This window comes from Lacerta agilis, chromosome 1, assembly GCF_009819535.1.
Source record: "Lacerta agilis isolate rLacAgi1 chromosome 1, rLacAgi1.pri, whole genome shotgun sequence".
In the NCBI taxonomy this organism is placed as follows: Eukaryota; Metazoa; Chordata; class Lepidosauria; order Squamata; family Lacertidae; genus Lacerta; species Lacerta agilis.
In genome coordinates, this window is record NC_046312.1 from 77,402,562 (window position 1) to 77,426,322 (window position 23,761).

The 23,761-nt window shown below is 46.5% G+C and overlaps 1 protein-coding gene across 1 annotated transcript; it reads left to right on the forward strand.

Annotated features, from left to right (window-relative positions):
• The first annotated feature begins 5,482 nt into the window (after positions 1 to 5,482).
• LOC117050755 (NACHT, LRR and PYD domains-containing protein 12-like) lies at positions 5,483 to 21,891 on the forward strand. The gene is made up of 12 exons (XM_033156564.1): positions 5,483 to 5,713; positions 6,520 to 8,181; positions 9,074 to 9,160; positions 11,333 to 11,503; positions 12,248 to 12,421; positions 13,774 to 13,944; positions 15,439 to 15,609; positions 17,045 to 17,215; positions 18,216 to 18,386; positions 19,114 to 19,284; positions 19,971 to 20,141; positions 21,500 to 21,891. The coding sequence occupies exons 1-12, from the start codon at positions 5,682 to 5,684 to the stop codon at positions 21,585 to 21,587; spliced, it is 3,240 nt and encodes a 1,079-aa protein (XP_033012455.1). The 5' UTR covers positions 5,483 to 5,681; the 3' UTR covers positions 21,588 to 21,891.
• The last annotated feature ends 1,870 nt before the right edge of the window (positions 21,892 to 23,761 follow it).

Here is a 23,761-nt window from a genome sequence, read left to right on the forward strand (position 1 = left end):
GATTTTTTTTCCAGGAGAGATGCAGCAAAGTACAAAATGTACATAGATACATAACTAGTGCCAAGGGACAGGTCTATCACTTCTGGTAGATCTGGTGACTGAGTGGTGGTGAGGCCTGGGGACCATGTCTACTAAGCTGAGTAGTAACTGCCTTTGAGGAACTAATATAACATATTTCTCTATTATTTTTCGATGGGCAGATTTACTGATCATTGTAGACTTGCTGTTTTGACAATATTTTTCCACCACAGCTGAAATACTTCAGTTTTTTTCCCTGGCTCCCTTTGCTCTGCACACCCTTAATTCATTGCACTGCTGCTCCAAGTAACACCACAGTCCCCTCACATTTCCCCTTTTAAAAACAGAAGGAAACGTGGGAAGACTACACTGCAGGGCTGCCACTCCCTACTGAAGCGCCCAGCAAAATGGGTATATCACTGGTCTGCTTCGTAAGGCTAGTGTACTCTCACTTTGTTATTACAGGCCTTTAAAAGAGGCCCCATGGATACAGAGTACACATGTTCCACGGGGCCTCTTTTTAAAAGACTCGCCTTGTAGTAGCATGGCAATTTTACAAGAAGAAAATCACATGTATGGAAAATAAGCCCAGAGGTCGAAAGCTCAATCACTCCTCTGTCCAGAAACACTCACGGTGCGCAGGTGGGGGGGGGCGCTCAAAAAATTAACCAGGAAGTCTCTACTCCACCTTTCTTTTGGTTAATTGGCTAGCTCCGATTTCTCATTGTTTACGACTTCATTCATTGGCTAAACACAGTGAAAGGCAGGAGCAAGGTTAGTTTCTTACAAAAACAAACGGTGCCCGCACATTTTGCCTCCCATCTCAAATGCCACAAGGTTTGCTGAGATTATTATTGAAAAGCTAGGACTAGAGATCATTGCACTCCCGCGATGGACATCCCTGGGCACGACCAGACTAGACGGGATGTAAGACGGCCCCTCTCCCCACTGCCATGCTGGCATTTCAGGAACACTCTGCTTCTCTCAAGCAACAGGTATAACACAACAACACTTTCCTGGCGATTTTCCTGCAAAAAAGCTCCCTCTGCTCGTCTGCGCTGAGGATTGAGCAAAACACGCACACACGAAACATAGTCATTTAACCACCTTAATTGAGATCATGTTAAGCAATCCCATAAATGTCTACTCAGAAGTAAGTGCCATTGAGTCAGATCGGGCTAGTAGTCCCAGGTAAGTGCGCGCACACTTACCTTGGAGTAACCCCACTTGGATCAATGGCACTTACTGCGCTAAAAGACGTGGTGAACTGGAGGCCAGTTCATAGTACGGTACAGGCAAAGAGGGAACCGATGAGTTGCCTCTGGAAAACAATGGTTGGGTCTTGCCTTGAATCAGGTCGCTGAGATCCGGCCAGTCCTCCGGGTTGCTGCTGGAGGTGGAGCCGCCGGAGGACGACGGGGGCGGGGAGATCGCAGAAGAGGGATCCTGAAAGCCCAGGAGGGAGGAGAAGGAAATACGTTTAACTTTAAAAAAAGCAGTAACAACTTCCAGCCGGAGATAATTAACGTCGCGTGTGTCCTATAATATCGTAATTTGAGCAAGGGAAACATAGCAGGGTACAGAGATTGCGCCGGAAAATAATTATCTGGCCCTCCGTTAATCACTTTTTCGCACGGAGGGGAAATTTCCCGCTTGGCGTCCTGAGAGTTAGTCAGCAAAGAGATCAAGGGAGAAGCTCAACAACAAACAATAAAGGGCGGGGGGGGGGACCCACAGCAAAAGGCAAGGAAACCAGGAGTTCCGGAGCAAAGAAATATATGCAACAGGGAAATTCCCGTGAAATATGTAAAAGATTCATCCCGGACACACCTGGGGCTGCCTACACGCTATACATATGAAGCACATGCACATCCTTCTGGATCCTGGGAACTGTAGTTTATCACTCCCATATAGTGTATGTATTGTACATTGTTCCCAGCACCCACAACAAACTACAGTTCACATGGTTTTTTTGGTGTGTGAGATTTAAGGGGGGGAGGAACCGGGGTCTTTCTGGATGAATCTTGTAGTACCATCAAGATCTACATTGGGTTCTGCTGCCCCTGTGGATCCCGCCACCTGAGGCAGTCACCTCACCTTGCCTTATGGCACCATGATACAAGTTTTTGTGGCGGGTAGGTGGACTAGAGTCCACATTAGTAAACATGTTAGTGAATAAGTTACCACAGGACTCTTGGTTGTTCGTACTGCAGTGGGTCTGGGAAATGGGTGGAAAGGGGACAAAGAGAGGAAGAAACTATTTTCCTTTTGAAAATGAATGTCCTTCTTTTGCAGCACACTGCTTGCCTCCAGGTCAACTTATCTCCACTGTTCTTTCTTCGCTGCAGGAAGGTGAGTGCAGCAAACATCTCGTCTACTCTGTCTGGTAGATCAGTTTCTGTGGTGCCTCTAGTGACGTGATGCATATTTTTAGGGGTCTTTCTTCCTGGACTACTTTTAAAACCATAGGCGTGGGAAATGTTTAAGGGCAATGGAATACAGTAAGCCTGCAACTTATGCATCTTTAATTTGTACTCATTCTTCTTTTCATGCTTGGCATTTTTTTAAAAAAAAACACAGAAATTTAAAAGGGGGCAGGCATCCAGGAAAAAAGACTTCCCTCCTGCCCTTGAACCCAATGTGTTTTTACTATGCACAATATTTAGGTGTGATCCATGGAAAGTAACCACCAGAAAAGTTGAGGGCATACTGTGATACAAGGGCTCCTTTTTTGGGGTGTGTGTGAAGGTGGCCTGGACCCTTGGATCAACTCACACCATGATACTGGTAGTAGGACAAGTTGTGCAACAGTGGCATTTGATGTGTGTGTTATGATTAAAATGCAGGTTTGAAAACCACCAGACTATTTTCTTCTTAAAAATAAAAGAATATGACGAACCTTTTCTCAACAAGGACATTTTCTTTCATCTCTTAGTGAACAGTATCAGAACCCAGCCATCTTCAAAGCACTGAAGTCTCCAAAAAGTAACTTAAGGCGTGTGTGGTAAAAAGCTGTTTGTGTTTAACTTCGTTAGAGTCCTTGGCTGTGATGGACCAAAGTGGGTGTTCTTCTGCCCTGGCCTCAGTTTCTTCAGTCAGCAAAAGGCGGCTCATAAAGCATGGAAAAGAAACCCACAGAAGCATCCTCAGTGGCTCCTCTCTAGCTCTCTCAATCCTAATACTGAGCATCAGAAGCAGGCAATATCGTGCCCATGTTTCTTGCCCACCAAGGCTTTTTGCTAACTGTGCCCCAGGATGTTCATTCCGGGGAGGAGGGTTCAGTGAATTTAGGGGGGCAGACTTGGCAGTCTTGCTACCACCCACAGTTCTCATGTCTCCTTCCAACAAACGCTATGTATTGGAGGTGATGTTAAAAGGTTGAATTGTGGAGAACGTGGGCTTTTTGTGGATGGAAGGAAATACAGTGCTAGCATTGTTACTGTTTTGTTTTATTGTATATGCTGAATCATTTCCTATATACAGATTTTCATCCTTTCATCCAATTGTCCTCCACAGTGTGACGTTTTATGACGAACAGCTGGTTCCTTGTGGTTTCCTTGCATCTCTTCTCTCTGTTAATGCAACACTATTGGAGCTGGAGCTGGGAAGAAGTAAAGTCCGAGATTCAGGACTGAAGCAGCTAGCAGAGGGACTAAAGCACCCAAACTGCCAGATACAGAAAGTGATGTGAGTCAGTGCTTGTTAAGATTTCAGCCTCCCTGCATATCTGCTCCTTTTGCTACAACACGTCTGGGGAAACCTTGGCCTTCTAGATGTTGCTGAGCAACAACTCTCAAATCCGTGGGCATTGCCTATGATTGCTGGGGCTGATTGAAGGTTTAAAGTCCCTCCCTTTATCTCACTCCTTCATGCTGAAGACAAGTGAGGTCAGCAATAAGTGGGACAGGAGTCCATCTCTGTCCGCTAACCCTCTTGAGTAGAGCTGGGTGATACTTGAATTCATCATCTGAAACAGATATGAAGTTCAGATTGCGATACCAGTTTCAGACTTTTTGAGCTGGCAATACATCACGGCTCCCTGGCCACCACCAGCAAAAGCGCATTTCATTCCCTTCTGCCTGTGCTGTACTGGCAGCGGCCGGGAAGCTGCAGTGTATTGCCAGCTCAATTGCCTGCTCACCTGCCTGCCTGCCTGCACATTTGCCTTTGCCTGAGCAAGTGAGACAGGCTGTCTTTCCTCCACCTTCTCAGGCTCCCTCTGCAAGGCCAAGCTGTGGAGGGAGGATGGGAGGGAGTGGGCAGGAGCGCCTTCGCCCAGCAAGCAGGCAGCCTTCTTCCTTTCCTCCTAGTCACTCCTTGCTCCCTCCACAGCCCTACCACTTTTTCAGCCGTTTTCGGTATTATTTCAGATATCATGATATATCACTGATGGTTAGCTGGTGGTATATTATGATGTTGAAAACCAGATGTCGCCCAGCCCTACTCTCGACATCAGAGATGCGGATGAAACAGTATTCGTGCAGGAGTGGGTCAGAAAGGAACATGGTAACTTTGTTAGCCAACTTTTGTTGTTGTGATGGAAGGTGTGGAAATGTGGGGTGTAGTCATATATACATCCAGCTTTCGCCTCTGAGGAGTTCCACTGGCACTTTGCCAGCGCCAAGGCAAGCAGAATATCTCAGGAGATGGAAATGGGGAAAGGAAAAGATGGGGATAGATGTGTAAACACATTTTATTTCCGTGCTTGTATTTCTGTTTGCTGCAGGTTATATTGCTGTGAACTGACAGGAGCATGTTGTGAGGACCTGTCCTCTGTCCTCTGTACCAATCAGACCCTGACAGATCTGGATTTATCAGACAATGCACTAGGAAATTTTGGAATCCGCCAACTTAGTGAAGGTTTAAAACATCCTAACTGCAGACTGCAGAAGCTCGTGTGAGTGTTAACAGGCAGAACAACAATGAAATAATTGTGCACCTGGAAAACCAACCAGATTTTTGCAGTCACATACCCTGTTGTATTGATAGCCCTTTTAAAGCTTAACCACCTCACCAGTAGTCAGCTTGTTCCCCATAGAAAGCTCACTTTAAGTTCCTTATTCTCACATTGTTTGGATTTGCTAATTCTAAAAAAGAGAGTGTTTACTGCAATTTTGAACTAAACATTTATTTGAGTTTTTATTTCTTGCTGCCTACAAAACTTCCCTTTCTCCTGTTCATGTAACTTTTTGTAGAATGTTTGGGAAAAAGAGAAATGTTGGCAAAGAAACAAATGTTAAGTTTTTACAGCTGCCCAAATAATGTAAACTGTTGAGAGCGTAAGAACTCAGAAAAATGGGATAGCCAAAAAAATCAAGGTATGTGGCTGCATGATAACCTGCAAAAGCGCAATGTAATCAATTTTGAGAACGGTCTGGTCACACTAATACTGACTTCCACCAGCAGATGGCGGACTGTCAGTGTAAGATTACCGGAACCAGAGGACAAATCCATTTCTCTCCACCTTTTCCCTTGAAATACTTCCTTGTTGCTGAATGCATTTAAACTTAAACAGAAACCGATGACATACAAAGGGCCGTCTGCGCTGTAGATATTGTATTGGATCTTAAGACTGAGAAGAAATTGCTTAGCCTATTTCAGGTGACCCTGCCCTTTTGTGTTCCAGAGGAAGCAGTGTCCTGGTTTTGTTGGTTTTCTCTTTCATGTTAATAAATGACACCAGCGATGCGGCCAGGTAAGCCAGGATCGTTTTGCTTGCAATCCTGTTCAGATTAGTTCAGGTTGCTTAATTGAAATCAGGTGGACTTTGATGAGTTTTGAAGTAACCGAATTGTGAGCAGTATTGTAGTATTTTGTTAATTTTGGAGTTGCAAAAAAAGGGCGGGGTGGGTTAAGGTAAAGGACTCCTGGACAGTTAAGTCTAGTCAAATTCGACTTTGGGGTGCAGTGCTCATCTCTGCTTTCAGACGGAGGGACTTTACGGGCAACCTGCCATTTGTCTGAAAATGGGAGCATTTGCTGCGATTCAAAATCTTACTTGATGTGATAAGGAAGTTTCTTCTGGATTCCAGGAAGTGGATTTTTAAGGACAACTGAAAGGAGGAGTGTTAGAGCAAGACAAGGGTGGTGTCTGAAGTAGGATATTGTACAGTGCTGGCCTACGCAGATTGCTTAGAAGTCCTGAGATCAGTGGGGCTTAGTCCCACGTAAATGTGCACAGGTTTGCAGCTAGTAAACCACTGTCACAGGTCTTAATTCAAACAGAGCTTTTCTCTGTCAAAAATACTTCCTCTGAATCAGTTCACGTGTTAACATTTCCCAGCACAGGGAGCTGGTTCTGGAAAGGAGACACACAGTGACTAAAAAAATACATGAACTCGCCCAGCTTTTGTATCATTTTGCCAAATATATTTCAGAAAGTCTGTCAAATACATCAAAAGCTTAATTTTTTGGGGGGGGGGGCAATCCATGATGATGCTTGCTCAGTTTCTTTCAGAATTAATAAAGTATGCCTAATGACAAATAATGTCTGAATTACAGGGAGAAATACAGAGAACATATTAGAAAGAAATACCGAAGCCCTGAAAGAAGGTTCGCTAGCCATGGGGTCTGTGGGCCTCCCTATGAAAAATATGAGCAACTCATTATTGCAAATGGAGATAGACGAGAGACTGAAATACTGCACAGACCATGGAGGCATTATGGGGCCATGTCAGAGCAAATGGTTGCCGTTCCCACCGAGGCCTTGTTTGAGGCTGACAGTGATGGACCACAGACTGTTGTACTGCTGGGAGGGGCTGGGACTGGGAAAACGACCCTGGCCAGAAAGATCCTGCTAGACTGGGCATCTGGAAGACTCTTTCCCGGGAGATTTGATTACCTTTTCTACCTCAGTTGTGGGCAACTGAATCTCGTTCAGGGCCAGGTGGACTTGGCCGACTTGATTTTAAACAGTGACCCTGAGCTTAGAGAGAGAGAAGAGATAATGGAACTCCTAGAAATCCCTGTCAAGCTTCTCTTCATAATTGATGGCTTTCATGAACTCACTTGCTCCATCGAACACCAGGAAGACCACCCAAGCGTTGATCCCAGGGAGAAGAAGCCGGTGGGAGCCCTCCTGAGTGCATTATTTCACAGAGCCCTTCTTCCAGAGGCCTGCCTGCTAATTACTACCAGGCCATCCGCTTTGGAAAGCCTCAGGAATTGCCTGCAATCTGAACGCTGCGTGAGACTTTTGGGTTTTTCTGAGGAGGGCAAAGAAGAGTATTTCCTCAAGGTCTTTGGAGATAAAAAACTAGCAACACAGGCTCTTAGTTACGTTAAAGGGGATGAAGCACTCTTTGCCCTATCCTTTGTCCCCAATTTGTGCTGGGTCCTCTGCACTGTGTTGAAACAGCAGCTAGACAGGGGCAAGGAAGATCTAGTGCCATTGTCTGAAAAACTCACTGCGGTATACGCACTTTATCTCTCCCGTTTGACCGAGTCTCCCTGCAGTAGCTCAGGGCAGTGGAATCTGAGAGGGCTCTGCTCACTGGCTGCTGATGGAATCAGGAAAAACAAGACCTTGTTTAAGGCCGAAGAAATCCAGAAGCATAGTTCAGGTCACTTGGGTTCTCTTCCTCCTGCTCTTTTTCAGAAAGACCCTGATTCTGAAGGTCTCTATAGGTTCCTCCACCTCAGTGCACAAGAGTTTCTTGCGGCCTTGTTCTACGTTTTGGAAGACACGGCCAAAGATCCTGAGACTATGAAGCAAGATCTAGAGCTCTCACTAGAAAGATGTGGCAAAGACCCAGGAGATATGGCTTTATTTGCCCAATTCATCTTTAGCCTATTAAACAGAGAAATAATGGAATACCTGAAAGAACAATTTGGGTGGCAAATTTCACCTGCAGTTAAGGCTGACTTGCTGGATTGGTTTAAGACAGACACACAGGTTAAGTCAGATTGTCCAAATTATCACCCGCTGGAGCGTTTTCACTATTTCTATGCGATCCAAGAAGAGGAATTTGTCCAATGTGCTCTCGACCATCTGACTGAAATAACGATGGACAGATTGACATTTACTCCCTTGGACCAAGCTGTTCTCTCCTTCTGCGTCCAGAACTGTTTACACTTGGAGGCGCTTTGCCTGTATGGAAGTTTGTTTCTGTCGAAAGAACCTAAGGGAGAAGAACTTCCAGGGCATCTCAGTCATCCATGTCAGTAAGTAGGACCCGAACTCTTAACTGTATTACTGTTGTAGCTGATTTTTATTCCTCTTCTTTCTTACTTCTGATAATGTGCGTTAGCAAAGACTTCTGCTCTTTGCTTTCTTTTTTCTGTTTTTTGGCAAATCCTTCTTTCTTCTCCCTTTTATATCTGGATTATGTCTATGCTAAGCTGTAGAGCAGGGATGGGGGTACCTGGGGTCCTCTGGATAATAATAATAACAAACAAACAAACAATTTATGCCCCACCCATTTGGCTGGGTTTCCCCAGCCATTCTGGGCAGCTCCCAGCAGAACATTAAAAACACAATAAAACATCAAACATTAAAAACTTCCCTATACAGGGCTGCCTTCAGGTGTCTTCTAAAAGTCAGATAGTTGTTTATTTCCTTGGCATCTGATGGGAGGACGTTCCACAGGGTGGGCGCCACCACCGAGAAGGCCCTGTGCCTGGTTCCCTGTAACCTCACTTTTCGCAGTGAAGGAACTACCAGAAGACCCTCGGAGGAGGATCTCAGTGTCCGGGCTGAATGATGGGGGTGGAGATGCTCTTTCAGGTATACTGCTCTTAGACTCCAAATCCCATCAGCCCCAGCCAGCATAGCTAACTGGCAACCTTGGGAAATATAGTTCCATGAAAGGCCTAGGTCTCCCTGATGAAGAATGACCACCACACTTACAGACCTAGAACGTCCTACATTTATTGGAAAGAAGCAGCAACAGTTAAACTTCTTTCAAACCAGTTTAAATTTTGTAGTGCAATCACTAAAAACTGCTTTTTCTCTCTCCCAAAACAGAAAGTGTAGGGTAACCAATAAGCATATTTTGTCCATGATGCTCATTTTATATGAGAAAACAGAATATAACAACCTTTTCTACCTTTTTAGGCCAGATCAGAAAACACAGAAGCGTTCAGCAATTTACCTTCTCTGTCAGGCTCTGAAAGATCCAAACAACAGAATCAGGAAACTGGAGTAAGTCACAGCTGTTTTCCTTGCCTTGTTACTGAACTTGTTTGGCTCTATTAAATCAGACACACTCAGCTAATGTGTGTCTTATTGAGGTTCAGGTATCTCCACAGCAGTGCCTGAATGGGTCCCAGGGCAGCCCCACATCGCCAGAGGTTTGCTGAATAACTGACAAGTGGAAATGTCTGAGGTCATGAAAGTTTTGGGAGGCTACGGAGGACTCTATATTAGATCTCACCATCAGCTCCTTTCTCTTGCAGTATTCAAATGATCAAGTGTGAAACAGATCTGTCGGCAAGATGTATATTGAGCTTTATGATTCCTGCATTCCATGAGGTTGAACTACATAGATGGGGTGCTGTCCAACTGTAAAATTCAATGATTCTGTGAGAGTTGCACCCAGCCCCTCTTTAGGGAAAGTTTAAACCAAGGTGCAGCTTCCGATTGGTTGCAGGAGCTTCCTGCACTTAATCGGAAGCCGCGGAAGCCAAGTTGGATGTTCGGCTTCTGAAAAAAATTTGCAAACCAGAACACTTACTTCTGGGTTTGCAGTGTTCGGGAGCTGATTTGTTCGGGAGCCAAGCCATTCGACAACCAAGGTACCACTCTACAGTGGTACCTCTGTTTACGAACTTAATTCGTTCTGGAAGTCCGTTCTTACACCGAAAGCGTTCTTAAACCGAGACATACTTTCCCTAATGATGCCTCCAGCTGCCGGTGCCCTTCCACCATTTGGCTTCCGGGGCAAAGTTTGCTAGCTGGAACACCTACTTCTGGTTTTTTGGAGTCTATTCGCCGAGTCATTCGTTAACAGGACTGTTCTTAGACCGAGGTACCACTGTACTAACAATTAAGTCAAGTGTTTCAGAGTTTCCTTCACATGTCAGTCATCAATGGTTTTTTTGAAGGGGAGTGGATCATTTGTGTGTGAGACACATAATGAACCAAGTCAGGAGGGGCCAGGCTTCTCCATTCTCACATGCCATAGACCTCTGGTGGGTGTGAGCAGTGATCGTTCTTCCTTCCCACCTTAGACTTTGGAGGTGGGTGGAGATAATCCCCACAACTATACAGAGATCCCATACATTCTCTGGCTCCAAGCCAGGGATTGCTTTCTTGCTGGGCCACCCTGATTGCAGAGCAGCAAAATTGGCAAGCTCCCCTCTGGCCTTTCCTCCAGGTATCATTAGCAAGGCACTTCCTTAGCCACTCCACCACCCAACACACCATTAATTCTACAGGAAACCATCTACTCTTTTTGGCTTGGCTAGCAAGACCAGACAAAAATGTTGCATCTCTTGGCATGAGGGGAGGGAAGGCGGCTGGAAAGACCACGTGGAAGACCCAGGGGCAGAGGAAGGGGGGTGAGGTGGGTGCAGGTCCCCCCGGGTGTCACCACTGAGGGGGGTGACAAAATGCCTGCCCGGCCTGCCCACTGCCTCCACCACAGCTGTAGGGTGGCTGAGTGGGAGGAGGCAGGCAGATTCTAGAGGCCCCATGGTGCACCCCACCCCAATGGGCGGCTCGCCCCGCCTCTGGGCATGCCGCCCCATGTGCCTGAGTGGCTTCCTCCGCTGCTGGGTGGGCCAACACACCCCAAGTGCCAAGATAGCTGTTAATGTGAAGGTCCCATCTCTCTCTGTGTTTTCAGTACAGTAGGAGACCCCTCTGGATATTGCTGGATTTTAGCTCTCATCAGCCCCAGCAAGCCTGGCCCTAGGGTTCAGGGATGATGAGAGTTCTTGCCCAACAACATCCAAAGGGCCACAGCTTAGCCTCCTGTGCAGGACAGAAGTCGCTTGCTGTCTAAGCCAGTTATTTACATCTGGGTTCCATTTCTTCATACCTGTTGGTCTTTAGCATGCTTCTCGAATGCCTTCCATTTGCCTATGGCAACTTCCCAGAGCATTTCCGTGGATCCCAGAGAAAGAGTTTGCTAATTTGGTGGGAAGATTAAAAGCTGTTGTGCTTTGAACCACCTAAGGAGAAAAACACAGGAGAAAAAGGAAAGCTCCAGATGCAGAATGTTTTACACTCGTTCAGGTGGCCTGTGCATAGTCAGCATCTGCTGCATCATTGAGATGATTAGAGAAGAATCAGCCGCGTTTATGAGGATTTGTCCAAAGGATACCCAGGGAAAGAGCTGGCCAATGGAACTGTTTCTGTCCCATTTTGCAGGCTTGATGGATGCCAGCTCACAGACGGTTGCTGGGCAGATCTTTCCACTGTTCTCTCAACAAGCCAGAGGCTGGTAGAACTGGACTTGCAGGCAGCCAGTCTGAAGGAATCGGGAGCCAGGCTGCTGTGTGAAGGGCTGAGTCATCCCAGCTGCATGCTAGAAAAACTGGGGTAAGCTGAAAAGAAGCTTCCTCTGCCTAAGCTTTACCAGCGGAACATAAAGGTATTGAGGGTTGCACGGCGTCAGTTGTCTTCAGGTGTGCAAAATTACTCAGGGGTTTTGCTGTTTTTTAAAAAAGTAACCATAGCACAATTTCTCCCTCTTGGACAAAAGACTGTTTTGGAGAGATTTCAATTTTTTAAAACTAGAATATGAAGCTTAAGGGCCCACTATCTCTCAGGTATGTGCTATCAGTATCTCCCTTTCTTGTGGTCCCTCTTGATTCACACTGCGTCTGTGTGTATTCCTTCTATACACACTGTGATGTATAATGTTGGATATTGTTTGCCATATTATATAATTCCTGCCATCACAGATCCTAACCTGAATTTCCCAGAACTCCACATGTACTGTATGTGTGTGTGTTTTTAATCAGTTTTAATCTAATTTACTTTTATCTCTTAGTCCGAAGCATCTTTCAACATTAAAGGCACCAGTCTTTGAAAATGGATATTACTAAGTTCCCCCAACGAATTAAATCATAACTATCTTCAATGAAACCAATGATCACTATACCTAGTTAGGCAAGTGGGCCTAATGTGGTCTATGCTCCCCAAGGAGTGAAACGGACACAAGGTTCTCCTGTGCTGGATCACACCTTCTTTTTCATGAGTCTTAGAAGAAGGGTGAGAAGCCCCGTGATGTCATCTCAATCTCAGGCTCTTTCAACCACTCACCTCTTTTTTACCTTTCAGACTGAAGGACTGTGGCCTGACCTCTGTTTCTGGCAGAGACCTTTCCACTGTTTTCGGTACCAGTCAGAAGCTGAGAGAGCTGGAACTGGGTTGGAATCCTTTACTGGGAGATCAAGGAGTTCAGCTGCTGTGTGAGGGGCTGAAGCATCCAAACTGCAAGCTGCAGAGCTTGGGGTGAGGAGACCATACCGTCCCTTTCAGAACCAGACTGCCAAAGCCCAGAGCTGGTGGATCAAGTCTAGTGCTTTTTGATAAGCAGGTGGTCTTACCAAGCAGGTGATCCAATTTTTTTAAGGTCTTAGCCAGCACTTTAGGATGGACTCAGAAATAACACTGGGGGCCGAGGTGAATCAGGCAATGGTGGAATCGTAAGCTCAAAACTGCACCAGCTGAATAGTTTTAATTTTGCTTTAAAAAATTATTATTATACTGCTGTATCATAAAAAATATATAATAGTGGTTTGCAACAATTTAAAACATAAAACCAAACAATAACGTCATATCAAGTTAAAGGCAAAAATAAAATAAAAACACCAGCAGACCATTGTGGGGGTGGATGTACTCTTAATTGCCTGCATAGGATAGGCCTGGTGGAATAGAAAAGTTTCCCTCAGGCTTTTAAAAGTTGGCACAGAAGTTGCCTGCTGAATCTTTATTGGCAGGGTGTTCCATAGGATCGGGCCAGTGACGCTAAAGGCTCAGCTTTTCGATGTTGTCAAATGAGCCTCACCAACTCAGGGAATGACGAAAGGTTTCTGAACGTTCCTCAAGGGCAGTCACACACAGATCATCCTGCAGTAGTCTAAACCAGTCATGTTTTGTGGCCCTCTCCAACACACACACACACACACACACACACACACACTCTTTTGTTAAAGGTTGAATGTTTGAGGCCTTGGAACTTTTTTTTTTTAATTTAGGAAGAGAATCATCATGGCATGAGTTGATGTCTTCTCGTGCCATGATGATTCTCTTTCCTGTTTTGTGCTGCATAACCACCCAAAACACTGCATTGAGCCCTCCAGAGCAGATTTTGGGGAGGGGGCTGCAAGGGGACAAAGATAAATCGGAAGTCTCGCAGATCACCCACTGTGGTGGTGCAATCCCAAAAGTTTTTTTGTGGGATCCCCAAGACTCCCCCCCCCCATTAATTTGTCCATTAAAAAAAAGTGCGTAAGTTGCTGTGTTACTGTAATGGCAAAAAAGTGAACTGCCACCCTCAGACCCAACCTTGAACTTTGATAGCAATTAATTGATCACAGTTATTGAAAATATCACACAATAGCTGATAGGAAAGCCTTTGGGATAGGAAACTTGAGAACTGCAGTCTTCACTGTTCCCACATTTCTACTCTGGCCACACCCACTTTGGCACATGGCATGACGGGGGGGGGAGAGCGAGTGAGCGCTGCAGTGCAGATGGGATGCAGCTCATCTTGGTTGCAGCTTGAAGTATGAAAGAAGCACAGGCTCAGCAAGTGCCCCCCCAAAAAAGTAATAACAATTTTGCACACACTCCCTATGCAGGTTGAGCAGCTGCAATCTCTCAGCTGCCAGTTGTCAGGATCTCATCCCTGTTCTAAGTACCAGCCAGACTCTGTTGAAGCTGAACCTAGAAGATAACAAAGTGGGAGATGCAGGAGTGAAGATGTTGTCTGAAGGACTGAAACATCCAAACTGCGTACTGCAAACTTTATTGTAAGTAGGAGCCAAATTCCTTCCGTGTGAAGTCCCTTGGGCAGCTTACTTTCAAGGAGTCCTGGGCAGATCAGGGGTCCTGCTGGACAACATAGTCTGGTCTCTTGGTGTCTATAGAGCTGTAGGATCATTCATGCCTTTATTCTCCTTGATAAAACAAAGGATAACTCACCCTGCCTTTATGAAAGGGAGGGATGAAAATCTTGACAATATCGCAAGCACTTATTATGTCTTCTTCCCTGCAAAGCAGAACCAGAGTAAACCAGCAGTCTGTAGGAACAGACCTTCAGACTGGCCTCCATGTAATTTCCATTGAGGACCTTCTGTTCAGCTACAGTTGCATAAAGACATGAGGAAATGTTTGATTGACCAGGAAGTTCAGGTGTGCATGCAATGTCAGAGTTGTCGACTCCTAAACCACTTGCAATTGAAAAATCCGTGTGTGAACATTCGGCTCACGGGTGTTTCCTCCATCCCATATATAACACCAGGCACGGAACTGGTAAACCCAAAGGCCACTTTGAAAAGGGAGACTCGGGAGCACATTCGTGCTTCTTCATTTCTAGCCGCTGGCAGAATTTGGCACTTTCTGGCAGCAAAGGAAAAGCCTTCCTTTGCAGGTACAGTTTGAACGATCAGGGCCTGCAAAGGAGGACTCTGCTGACAGCAGGTGACTGACAGGTGGTTGACCCTTTGGGGTGGGGATGGAGGAGCATGGGATCCCGCTCCCTGGCCAGAGCCAGCTCCCCACCCGTGCCTTGGAGGGCATGTATGTGATGAGGTCAGATGGAGGTAAGCTGAATGTCCAAACCAGCTCTCCACATCAGGAATCCTGACCCTTTCTCCTTTATTGCTGTGGTCTTATCACCTCCATGACAGAATAATTTCTCACGTGCCTAAAAGAATTCTCTGGGACTAGAGCCAAGAACTCAGTGATGGATGAGAACAGGGAGAGTGAGGCTTTGGCTGGGTACACCTTAACCATCTTAAAGCACAGCCGGGTGGCTCTTTTTCTCAAGTCGTGTTGAAGCTGCTTTGGGAGGAAAGGCATCAAAATACAGCCTTTAATAGGATTGCTGCAGCATAGATGTGGATTGTGGGTTGCGGCTAACTGGACACAGAGTAAACGGGAGCATGTGCCTAGCCTTTGCTGCAGTGAATATCATGTTATAGGCGAGGCCCTGGCTGAAGGGTCGCAACCTGAGTTCTTACATTAGAACCATACAGAGAACACAGTATACAGGTACATACAGCTCCGCTATGGAGGCAGACAGCCCTCCTTTCATCACAGATCAATTATAGGCTTTCGACTGTAAAGTGAATAAATTCACTGACGTGATCACTGCGATTTAGAGTAGAAGGGCTGTTGTTTCATTTCACAACAACAATTCACAATAACGTATCTTCTTAATATCGGAGGGTGAAATAGAAGGGGCCTGTAGAAGTGAGTGAGCCATGTTTGCACTTGTTGGATCTGTTTGTTTTCTCTTGCAGACTGGAAACAAGTGAGCTCAGCCCTGCCTGTTGTGGGGATTTCAGCTCCATTCTCAGCACCAGCCAGACATTGACGGAACTGGCACTAGAATATAATGGACTGGGAGATGCTGGAGTGAGGCTGCTCTGTGAGGGGCTGAAGCAGCCCAGCTGCAAGCTGCAAAAACTGAGGTGAGCAGCGGCTGGGATTTGTGCTGTGGGGTTCCGTGATTTCGTGTATTGCAGAATACAAAGAAATGTCTGCTCTCAAGGGAAATGAAAAGAGGTGATTCCCTTTTGCACAACTGCAGCATCCTTGATCCAGCATATTGGGGAGAGGGTTAATATATTTGCATGCAGGAACAAATAGCAGTATATTTTAAAATATCAGAATATGAACATACTTTCCCCATATATAATATATATATGTATGTATGTATGTATGTATATACCAGTATATATATATATATATATACACACACACATATATATATTGCTTGATAGACATAGCAGAAGAGGTAAGGCAAAGGAAGGAATGTAGGGAGAGGAGAGGAATAACCTGAAGGTGAGGGGAAATGGATCATGACCCAGCACTCCTGAGGGCCTTCAGAGACGCTGCTTGCTCTCCATGGCTGATCCAGCTGGTTTTGCAGATCTCTCAGCCTTTTCTGTCACCTCTAGCGGGTCACACTTTGTCATGGGCACTGTAGGTTTCTCATCACAGATCTGCTGTGCTTACTGACATGCTTGTCTTCTTTCTCCACCCACCTACAAATGAGGATGGACCAGCAGAGCCAACCATTTTCAAGTGCTTGTTGCTCTTGATTTCCTACTGTTCCTAAAATGCCTGGCAACAGGACTGTGACCATATGAAGAAGGCAGAGTTGCTCTGAGAGCCTTTGCATCACATACAAAGTGGGATTCGTACACACAAACCCAGCATACATTGCACAAGGTGATCTGCATGAAAACCTGAAGGTAATTTAGGTTTGCTGAGCAGAACTGATTGCTGCTGCACCTGCCTTGGGGCAGGGAAGGGCCCTAGCTCTGTGTCGAAGGGAGGGAACTATCCTTGCTGAACTACAAGTCCCATCATCCTTGCCATGTTTGCTGGGCCTGATGGGAGTTGCAGTTCAGTTCAGCAGCATCTAGAGAGCCAACGGTTCCTCACCCTTGGTGTAAGCTGTCATCCCCTTGCAGCAGGTGGGCCCCATGTACCTCTGCGCACCATTCAGCAGCTCAGGAATGAAGGTAGAGTCAGGTAGTTGGAAAAGTCCCAGAGGTGAGTATTGGCTCTTAGGAACATGAAAGATAAACTCTCTCATGCATTTGGAAGGGCAGGCCTGGAAACATGAAATAGACAACAAAGTCTGGCCAGTTATAATTGACTATTGAGACCACACAGAGGGGTGTGTGAGTGAACCAAAACTGCATACACAAATAAGAAACCCTTCCCCGGAGTGCCTGCACAGCTGCAATGTTACTTTGAGTCCTTCAACACTCTTTTCATCCTGACAGTGGCTGGGAATAAAGGCTTCAGGGTTTTCTAGCAAGCGGAAGTTGTTTGTGGAGGAAAACATGAATGGGAGAGGTTTTCCTTTCATATTTTCTTCCCTTGGTCACGCAGGCTGGCCCGGTGTAATATTACAGCTGCTTCTTGTGGAGATCTCTCTTCTGCTCTCGAGGCCAGACAGACTCTGACAGAGCTGGTGGTGGAATGTAACGAGCTTCGAGATCCGGGGGTGAAGCTCCTGTGCAGAGGTCTGAAGCACCCGCACTGCAAGCTGCAGCTCCTCAAGCAAGTAATCGGCTGGATCCCTCTGGGGTTGGATAGCATCTTTGGAGCCCAGGTTGTGGTCCCCCCAGTGAGTGTAAGGGACCCTAGAAACGCTGCACCCTAAGCAGGAGCCAGATAGACCCTTTTGTACAGCCAAGGAAAGCCTGTTGAGGCATCACTTGTTTATGTTCGGAATCACAGTATTCCAAGATCCCTTCCTAAATTTTGATTCCTTCACCTTAACTATTCATAGGGTATTAACAGGTTGCTCCTCACCCCCACTCCAACAAAAAAAAAAATAGGCTTACATTTCCTGCCATCAAGTGCTGAGAGCAGAGGTCAGCAACCTTTTTCAGCCGTGGGCCGGTCCACCGTCCTTCAGACCTTTTGGGGGGCCGGACTGTATTTTGGAGGGAAAAAAGAACAAATTCCTATGCCCCACAAATAACCCAGAGATATATTTTAAATAAAAGGACACATTCTACTCATGTAAAAACACGCTGATTCTCGGACCGTCTGCGGGTTGGATTGAGAAGGCGATTGGGCCACATCCGGCCCCCGGGCCTTAGGTTGCCTACCCCTGGCTGAGAGTGTCACTACACATCATCTCCGCCTGAGTTTCAGGGTGAGAAGTTTCTGCACCTCCAGGAAACTCTTTGAGGAACATAGAAGCCCATTTTTGCTCATTGAATGGGTTCAGTAGCAGCTACCGTCAGCTGAGGCATGGCCAAGAAAGCCATTGTCATCCAGTTTGTTACATAGGGGCTGCAGGATATTGCTGCATGTGACAGGAATTGTTTGTATTTGAAGAAAGTTGCGAGGTGATCTGAAGAAATGGGAGAAGGGTCTTTACACTTCAAGCCATCCCCTTAAAACCCTGTTCTTCCATGACCTGCCGGAATCCAGTCCTACAGAGTGGTTAGATGCGGTACGAACTTGAAAAGGGGATGAGGAATGCAGAGGGATTCTTCTAGCTTTTGTGTGAACACAACACATCCAATGGTTTTTTTCCCTCCTGCAGCTTGTACAACTGTGATCTCACTGCTGCCTGCTGTGCAGATCTTGCCTCTGTCCTCAACAGCAACCAGACGCTGACCGAACTCCTCCTGGGAGGTAACCAGCTTGGGGATTCCGGGGTGCAGCTGCTGTGTGAGGGGCTGAAACATCCAAAGTGCACGTTGCAGAAGTTGTGGTAAGGAAGAACTCTGTTCCTTCGGGTTCAGATCATGAGCGCAGTGCTTGTGGGTCCGGAATTGTGTTCTGTTGCATATGAGGGAGCACTCTAGATTTCATGGGGGAAATCCCTCCCTTATCCTGTCTTATCCATCCATTCATACCTCCCCTCCCCCCCTCTCGTTTTCATTTTAATAGTCTTTATATGTGCATTTTCATAATTGCAAAAGTACACATGCCCTAGCCAAAGGAGGCCCTTCCCCACTCCAGGCTAATTTCTCCTGTGTTTTCCGTCCCTCTAAGAGGACTGTACCTCTTCCCTTGCCCACCCCATTCCTCCCCTTCTGCCTCCAATCTATGTTCCATCCCACCACAACGATACACGGAGGCATTCAACACAGTGCTGTGGAAATCACATTTCAGATTCCCAGATGGACTGATCCCCCTCTTCTTCCTCCACACCCTGCTCTGGGGGCTCTCTTAACTTTTCCTTGAGCCAATTTGGGGTGGGGTGGGGGTGTTGCAGAGGGAGTGCCAGGCGAGGATAGAGGAGAAAGGTGCATTGCACTAGCAGGACTTCTTAGTTAAAAGCTGCCCAATATCTCCTGCCCTTTTGGTGTCGTTCCCAAGGAAAGTCCCTCCACCCACCCAATTCAGTCTTGGTGGTCTCACCATAAACCACAGGGGCTCCCTCTTCTAACCTTCCCGAAACCCATGGTCACACGAGGTGTGCTTGTGTCCTGCAGCTTGTGTGGCACTGAAATCACAGCAGCAGGTTGGGGAGAGATCTGTTCTGCCCTCAGCACAAACCAGATGCTGGAAGACATTGATTTATGGAACAATCCACTGGGAGATTCAGGAATGAGGCTGCTGTGTGAGGCACTGAAACACCCAGGCTGCAAACTTCAGATTTTGTCGTAAGTAAGAAATCTTCCTATCAAAATGCATAACGTGAAGCATAATTGCAACATTGCTTTTATCTATCTACACAGTTGTTTTTTTAAAAAAAATCTGTTTTTGTATAATTCAGTTTTTAAAAAACAAAAATATTGTCAGGAAATGAGCACCGGATACTTAACAGAAGGTAACAATGAGAAGAACATGGAAATATTATGGAGCTTTCCCTTCCAACAAAGAGTGAGGACTAGTAACTTCTCTCTTTTCAACCCACCTGAAAACCCAAGAAAGCCTGAAAGCTGAAATTCTCATTAGGTAGCTTTCCATAGCAAAGTCTGTTCTATGAACAAATGTAATGGCACTTGAAACACAATGAGGAAAGTACAATGAATGTGACTAGTTAAGAAATTTGGATCACTGAGAGTATAGTCAGCTCTCGGTGTGTGACCACAGATGTGTGCACCACTTTCAGACACAGAAGAGGGTATAATGGGGGCGCGGGGGGGGGGCTCATGTGCACTCCACCAACAATGGTGACTCGCATGAAGACCTGGAGTGCAACCCCGGCTCAAATTGGGGGGTTGCCTGTAATATATCAAGAGTTCTCCCGAACTGTTGCCACCCTCATACTTTGTGGAGTTGTATTTACAAGTAAGGAACAAGTCAGCAGCCCCTCCCATCCTAGCCGTTTGGTGTGTTTTTTCAGGTTATGGAATTGCCAGTTCACCTCAGCTTCCTGCAGGGATCTCTGCTCTGCTCTCAGCACCAACCAGAGTCTGAAGAAGCTGAAGCTGGGGGGTAACAACCTGGGAGATTCCGGAGTGAAGATGCTCTGTGAAGGACTGAAAGACCCGAGCTGTGGACTGGAGGCAATTGAGTAAGTTGCAGGCAGTTTCCTTGCTGTGCAACGTTTATTTGAGGAGCTGTGTGGTTGCCTAAGATAGGCTCCCAGGGGCAGAGATGCCCCTGACTTTTAAAGGGGAAAGTTAAGAAAACAAGGCAGGAGAAGAACCAAGGGAGCCAGTGTGACGATCAAACCATGAGTAGAACCGGGCAGGGGGACATGAAGAGACAAGGGAAAATTGCCTAATCAAGAGTGGCATTTGTGAAAGAAGTCAAGAACAGGAGCATGCTTAGCTGTGGAGGTCTGAGTCACTGTTGGCAGATTGTTCCCAGGAACATATCAGTACATAGAGAATGGAAAGTACAGTATTGTTCTGCTGCGTATAATGATTAAAGCCTGTGGGTTATGAATGGGGAACCTGTGGCCCTCCAGGTGTGTTTGGATTCCCATCATCCCTGGCCATTGGCTCTGTTGGCTGATGGGATTTGGAGTCCAGCCACATGCTCCATGCTGTAGAGGGTCCTTCTCATGAGAATCGCAGGCTTTGAACTAGACCCATTTACTTGATATCATCAAATTCCCCATCTCTGTTTCTTAAGCACTAAAAAACTTGCCTTGTGCTTTTGCATCTAAGCACTAGCATTGGACACTGGGTCTCTGCTCCTTAGAGATGCCTCCTTCACTGACTTTTTACAACCCTGACTTGTTCTGATAAGCACCAAGGAGTCCTATAGAATTCCAGTGAGCATAGGTGTGTTTGCATGCATAGGCAGTTTAGCTGTTTAAATAAGGAAGGAAATGAATGAAGAATAAAGCCCAGTGGAAGCTTAAATGACTGTAAGGAGCCTGATAAGGCCCATTAGTCATCTCTGTACTTTTGACTTTCTCTCCATGTAATTGGGGTGGGGGGTTGGGAGTGTACACAGTATATCAGGCTAAAAAGATTTGCCATTTTAGCAAATACCTGTGAAAGTGGTGTGCTTGAATAAGATAGTATGTCTTAAGAAACCACTCTTAACAACCTCAGCGGGTTTAAATGTCACGATTTCTGTCCTGCAGAACCTTCCCTAGAAACTAATTCCGGGGGACGAGTGGGGTTCCTCCCCCCAGGAAATGTTCAGCACCACCATGCAAACTTGCATATTGAAGTGGGAAGCAGGGACCTCGAAGCTGCCTTTTAAAAAAATCACTTAAGTTTTGTACAAAATAAAATAAAAAATTCCTTCCAGTTTTTTTTAATTTTTATTTTTTTATTTTATTTTGTTTTGACTATGGCAGACCAACACGGCTACCTACCTGTAACTTAAGTTTTGTAGTGTGCATAAGTTGTGCATAGTCTTTGTTGCCATGTATAGGAGGCAACAAAATGTTTCTTTCTTCTCCATTCACAGACTCGATATTGACGAGTTATCTGAAGACACAGTGAGAGAGCTTAGTAGTGTGAAAAGAATTAAGCCTGACCTGGTTATAGACACATAGGAACCGCTATGATGACAGAGGACAGGAATGGTCATGGATGGAGTACCTGGATAGCTCTGTTGGGAACTGGCATTCCGCTGAACCACATCTCCTATTGCAATCACTGGGAAGCAACAAAACCAACCTTCAAGCCATACTGAGAATCGGGAGCTGAAGCAGCAGCCAGAACAGGAAGGAAGCGGACCATTATAGGATTTCACACATCCGCAATACTGCCCTGCCCACTTTCAGCAGCCAGTAGGACTGAGTGTAGAACTGTTTGCTGAACAAATAATAAATTTCTGCCCTGTTTGTTAACCCTTTATTCTGTTGCTGGTTGGTTGATGTGAATGTGAGTGTTCCATGAATTCTGCTCTTCTCAACAGAACTGATTTTATATATACCGTATATTGCATTTCACATTTCATTTGTATACCTTGGTTTCTCCTGGGTTTTTCTTTCCCCTCTAAAGGCTGAAGCTTCACCATTTGCTCTATATTATCATGTCTTGGTTGCCTTAGTACACCGGGGTATATGCTCTGTCTTATCCACACAACAAACACACTGGAATCAGGATGCATCATACATTAGCTACATCTTGCTTAAATTAGATTCTAATGAAGGGGAACCAGCTTCCCCGTTTCACTTCATGCTGTAAAAATATACAGACAGAAATCCTGTTCACCAGCTTTTATTTCTGGCAAGAATTAGTCTCCTCTCCAGTCAAGCTTTGGGCTTTACCATAAAACAGTACTTGCTCCAGTCACATGGACTCCACCTAAATTTCATATAAGAGGCATTTTTGGACCTAAATACCCACTGAAGAAGGTGAAAATGCATGTTTGTACTGGTCACCTGAGGGGATCTGCCCTCCTAAGGGAAGAATAGAGGAAAGATCCTGCTTCATTAATCACAGCTTTGAGTCCAGCACAGAGCAAGCATGCCTGTGTGTCCAGCTTCCAGTCTGCTTCCACCTTCATCACACACAACCCCGGCTATTGTTCTCCTACCTGGCATCTAGATGAGAAGGGGGAGGTCCTCCCATTTGTCCTTTTGCACAAAGCAACTTCTTTGGTTATGCTCATTGTGGTGCTTAACTAGCCAGCCAAAGCCATTGCCTAGCCCTAGACAAAGAAGCTGGTTTGGTAAGCTTGCTTTTATACATTCCAAACCCAGCCACCACAGTATCATAGGTTTGGAAGAGGCAGGGGCGTCGCTGGGGAGGGGCGGTAGGGGCGGTACGCCCCCAGTGACAGGGTGACAAGCGGCGGGTGGAGGTGACAAGCGGCGGCCCCTCCCGCCACTCCCACGCGCCGCCGCTCCCTCTGTCACCCCGGGAGCAGCGCTGCTCCTCCCAGGGTGACCGGTGGTGCGTGGGGAGTGGTGGGAGGGGCCGCCGCATGTCACCCCCACGCACCACCGCTCACTCCGTCACCGTGGGAGCAGCAGCGCACAGTGTGTGCGGTGCTGCTGCTCCCGGGGCGAAGGAACGAACGGCGGCCCCTCCCACCACTCCCACGCACCGCCGCTCCGCTCCCTGCCCGCTGGGCTCAGGGAGCGGAGCCTGGGGGAAAGGACAGGGGCAGGCCAGCTGGCCCAACCCATCTCCTTTCCCCGGGACTGCTCCGCTCACGGAGCGCAGCGGGAGAGGGGCGGGCCGACTGGCCCACGCGGAGGCGTTCCGTGTGCATGCGTCATGACGTCATGCGCACGGAGCGACGCCCCCGCCCCCATGGGTGCCGCTGGGCTTGCCGCCCCCGGCAGCCCAGCAGCTAGCTACGCGCCTGGGAAGAGGCACAGAGTATCAGCCAGAATGGCCATTCAACACTACAAAGCCATTCAAGAAAGGAATTAAATTAAGAGATGGACAGAAGGAAGGGACACTTCTATGAATGTAGTAAGGAATTCATGATCAAGCCTCACGCCAAACAAAACAGCAATAGGATTATGGCTCCAAAGAACACATTATTCAGCATAAATAAGCATTTCCTGATCAGGGCAGGGTAGGGGATGGGCATTGTGCAATTGAGGGATTTCCAGCCATTGCTCTAGAAATGTACAATCTTAAATATTGTGAACTATGTTGACTCTTGTGAAAGCAAGTATTGCACAACAGTGGGGTTTGGCAAAGCCCTTTCCCCAGGCAAGAATTTCCACATTACAGAACTGTTTGGGATTGCCATATATAAAAGCCC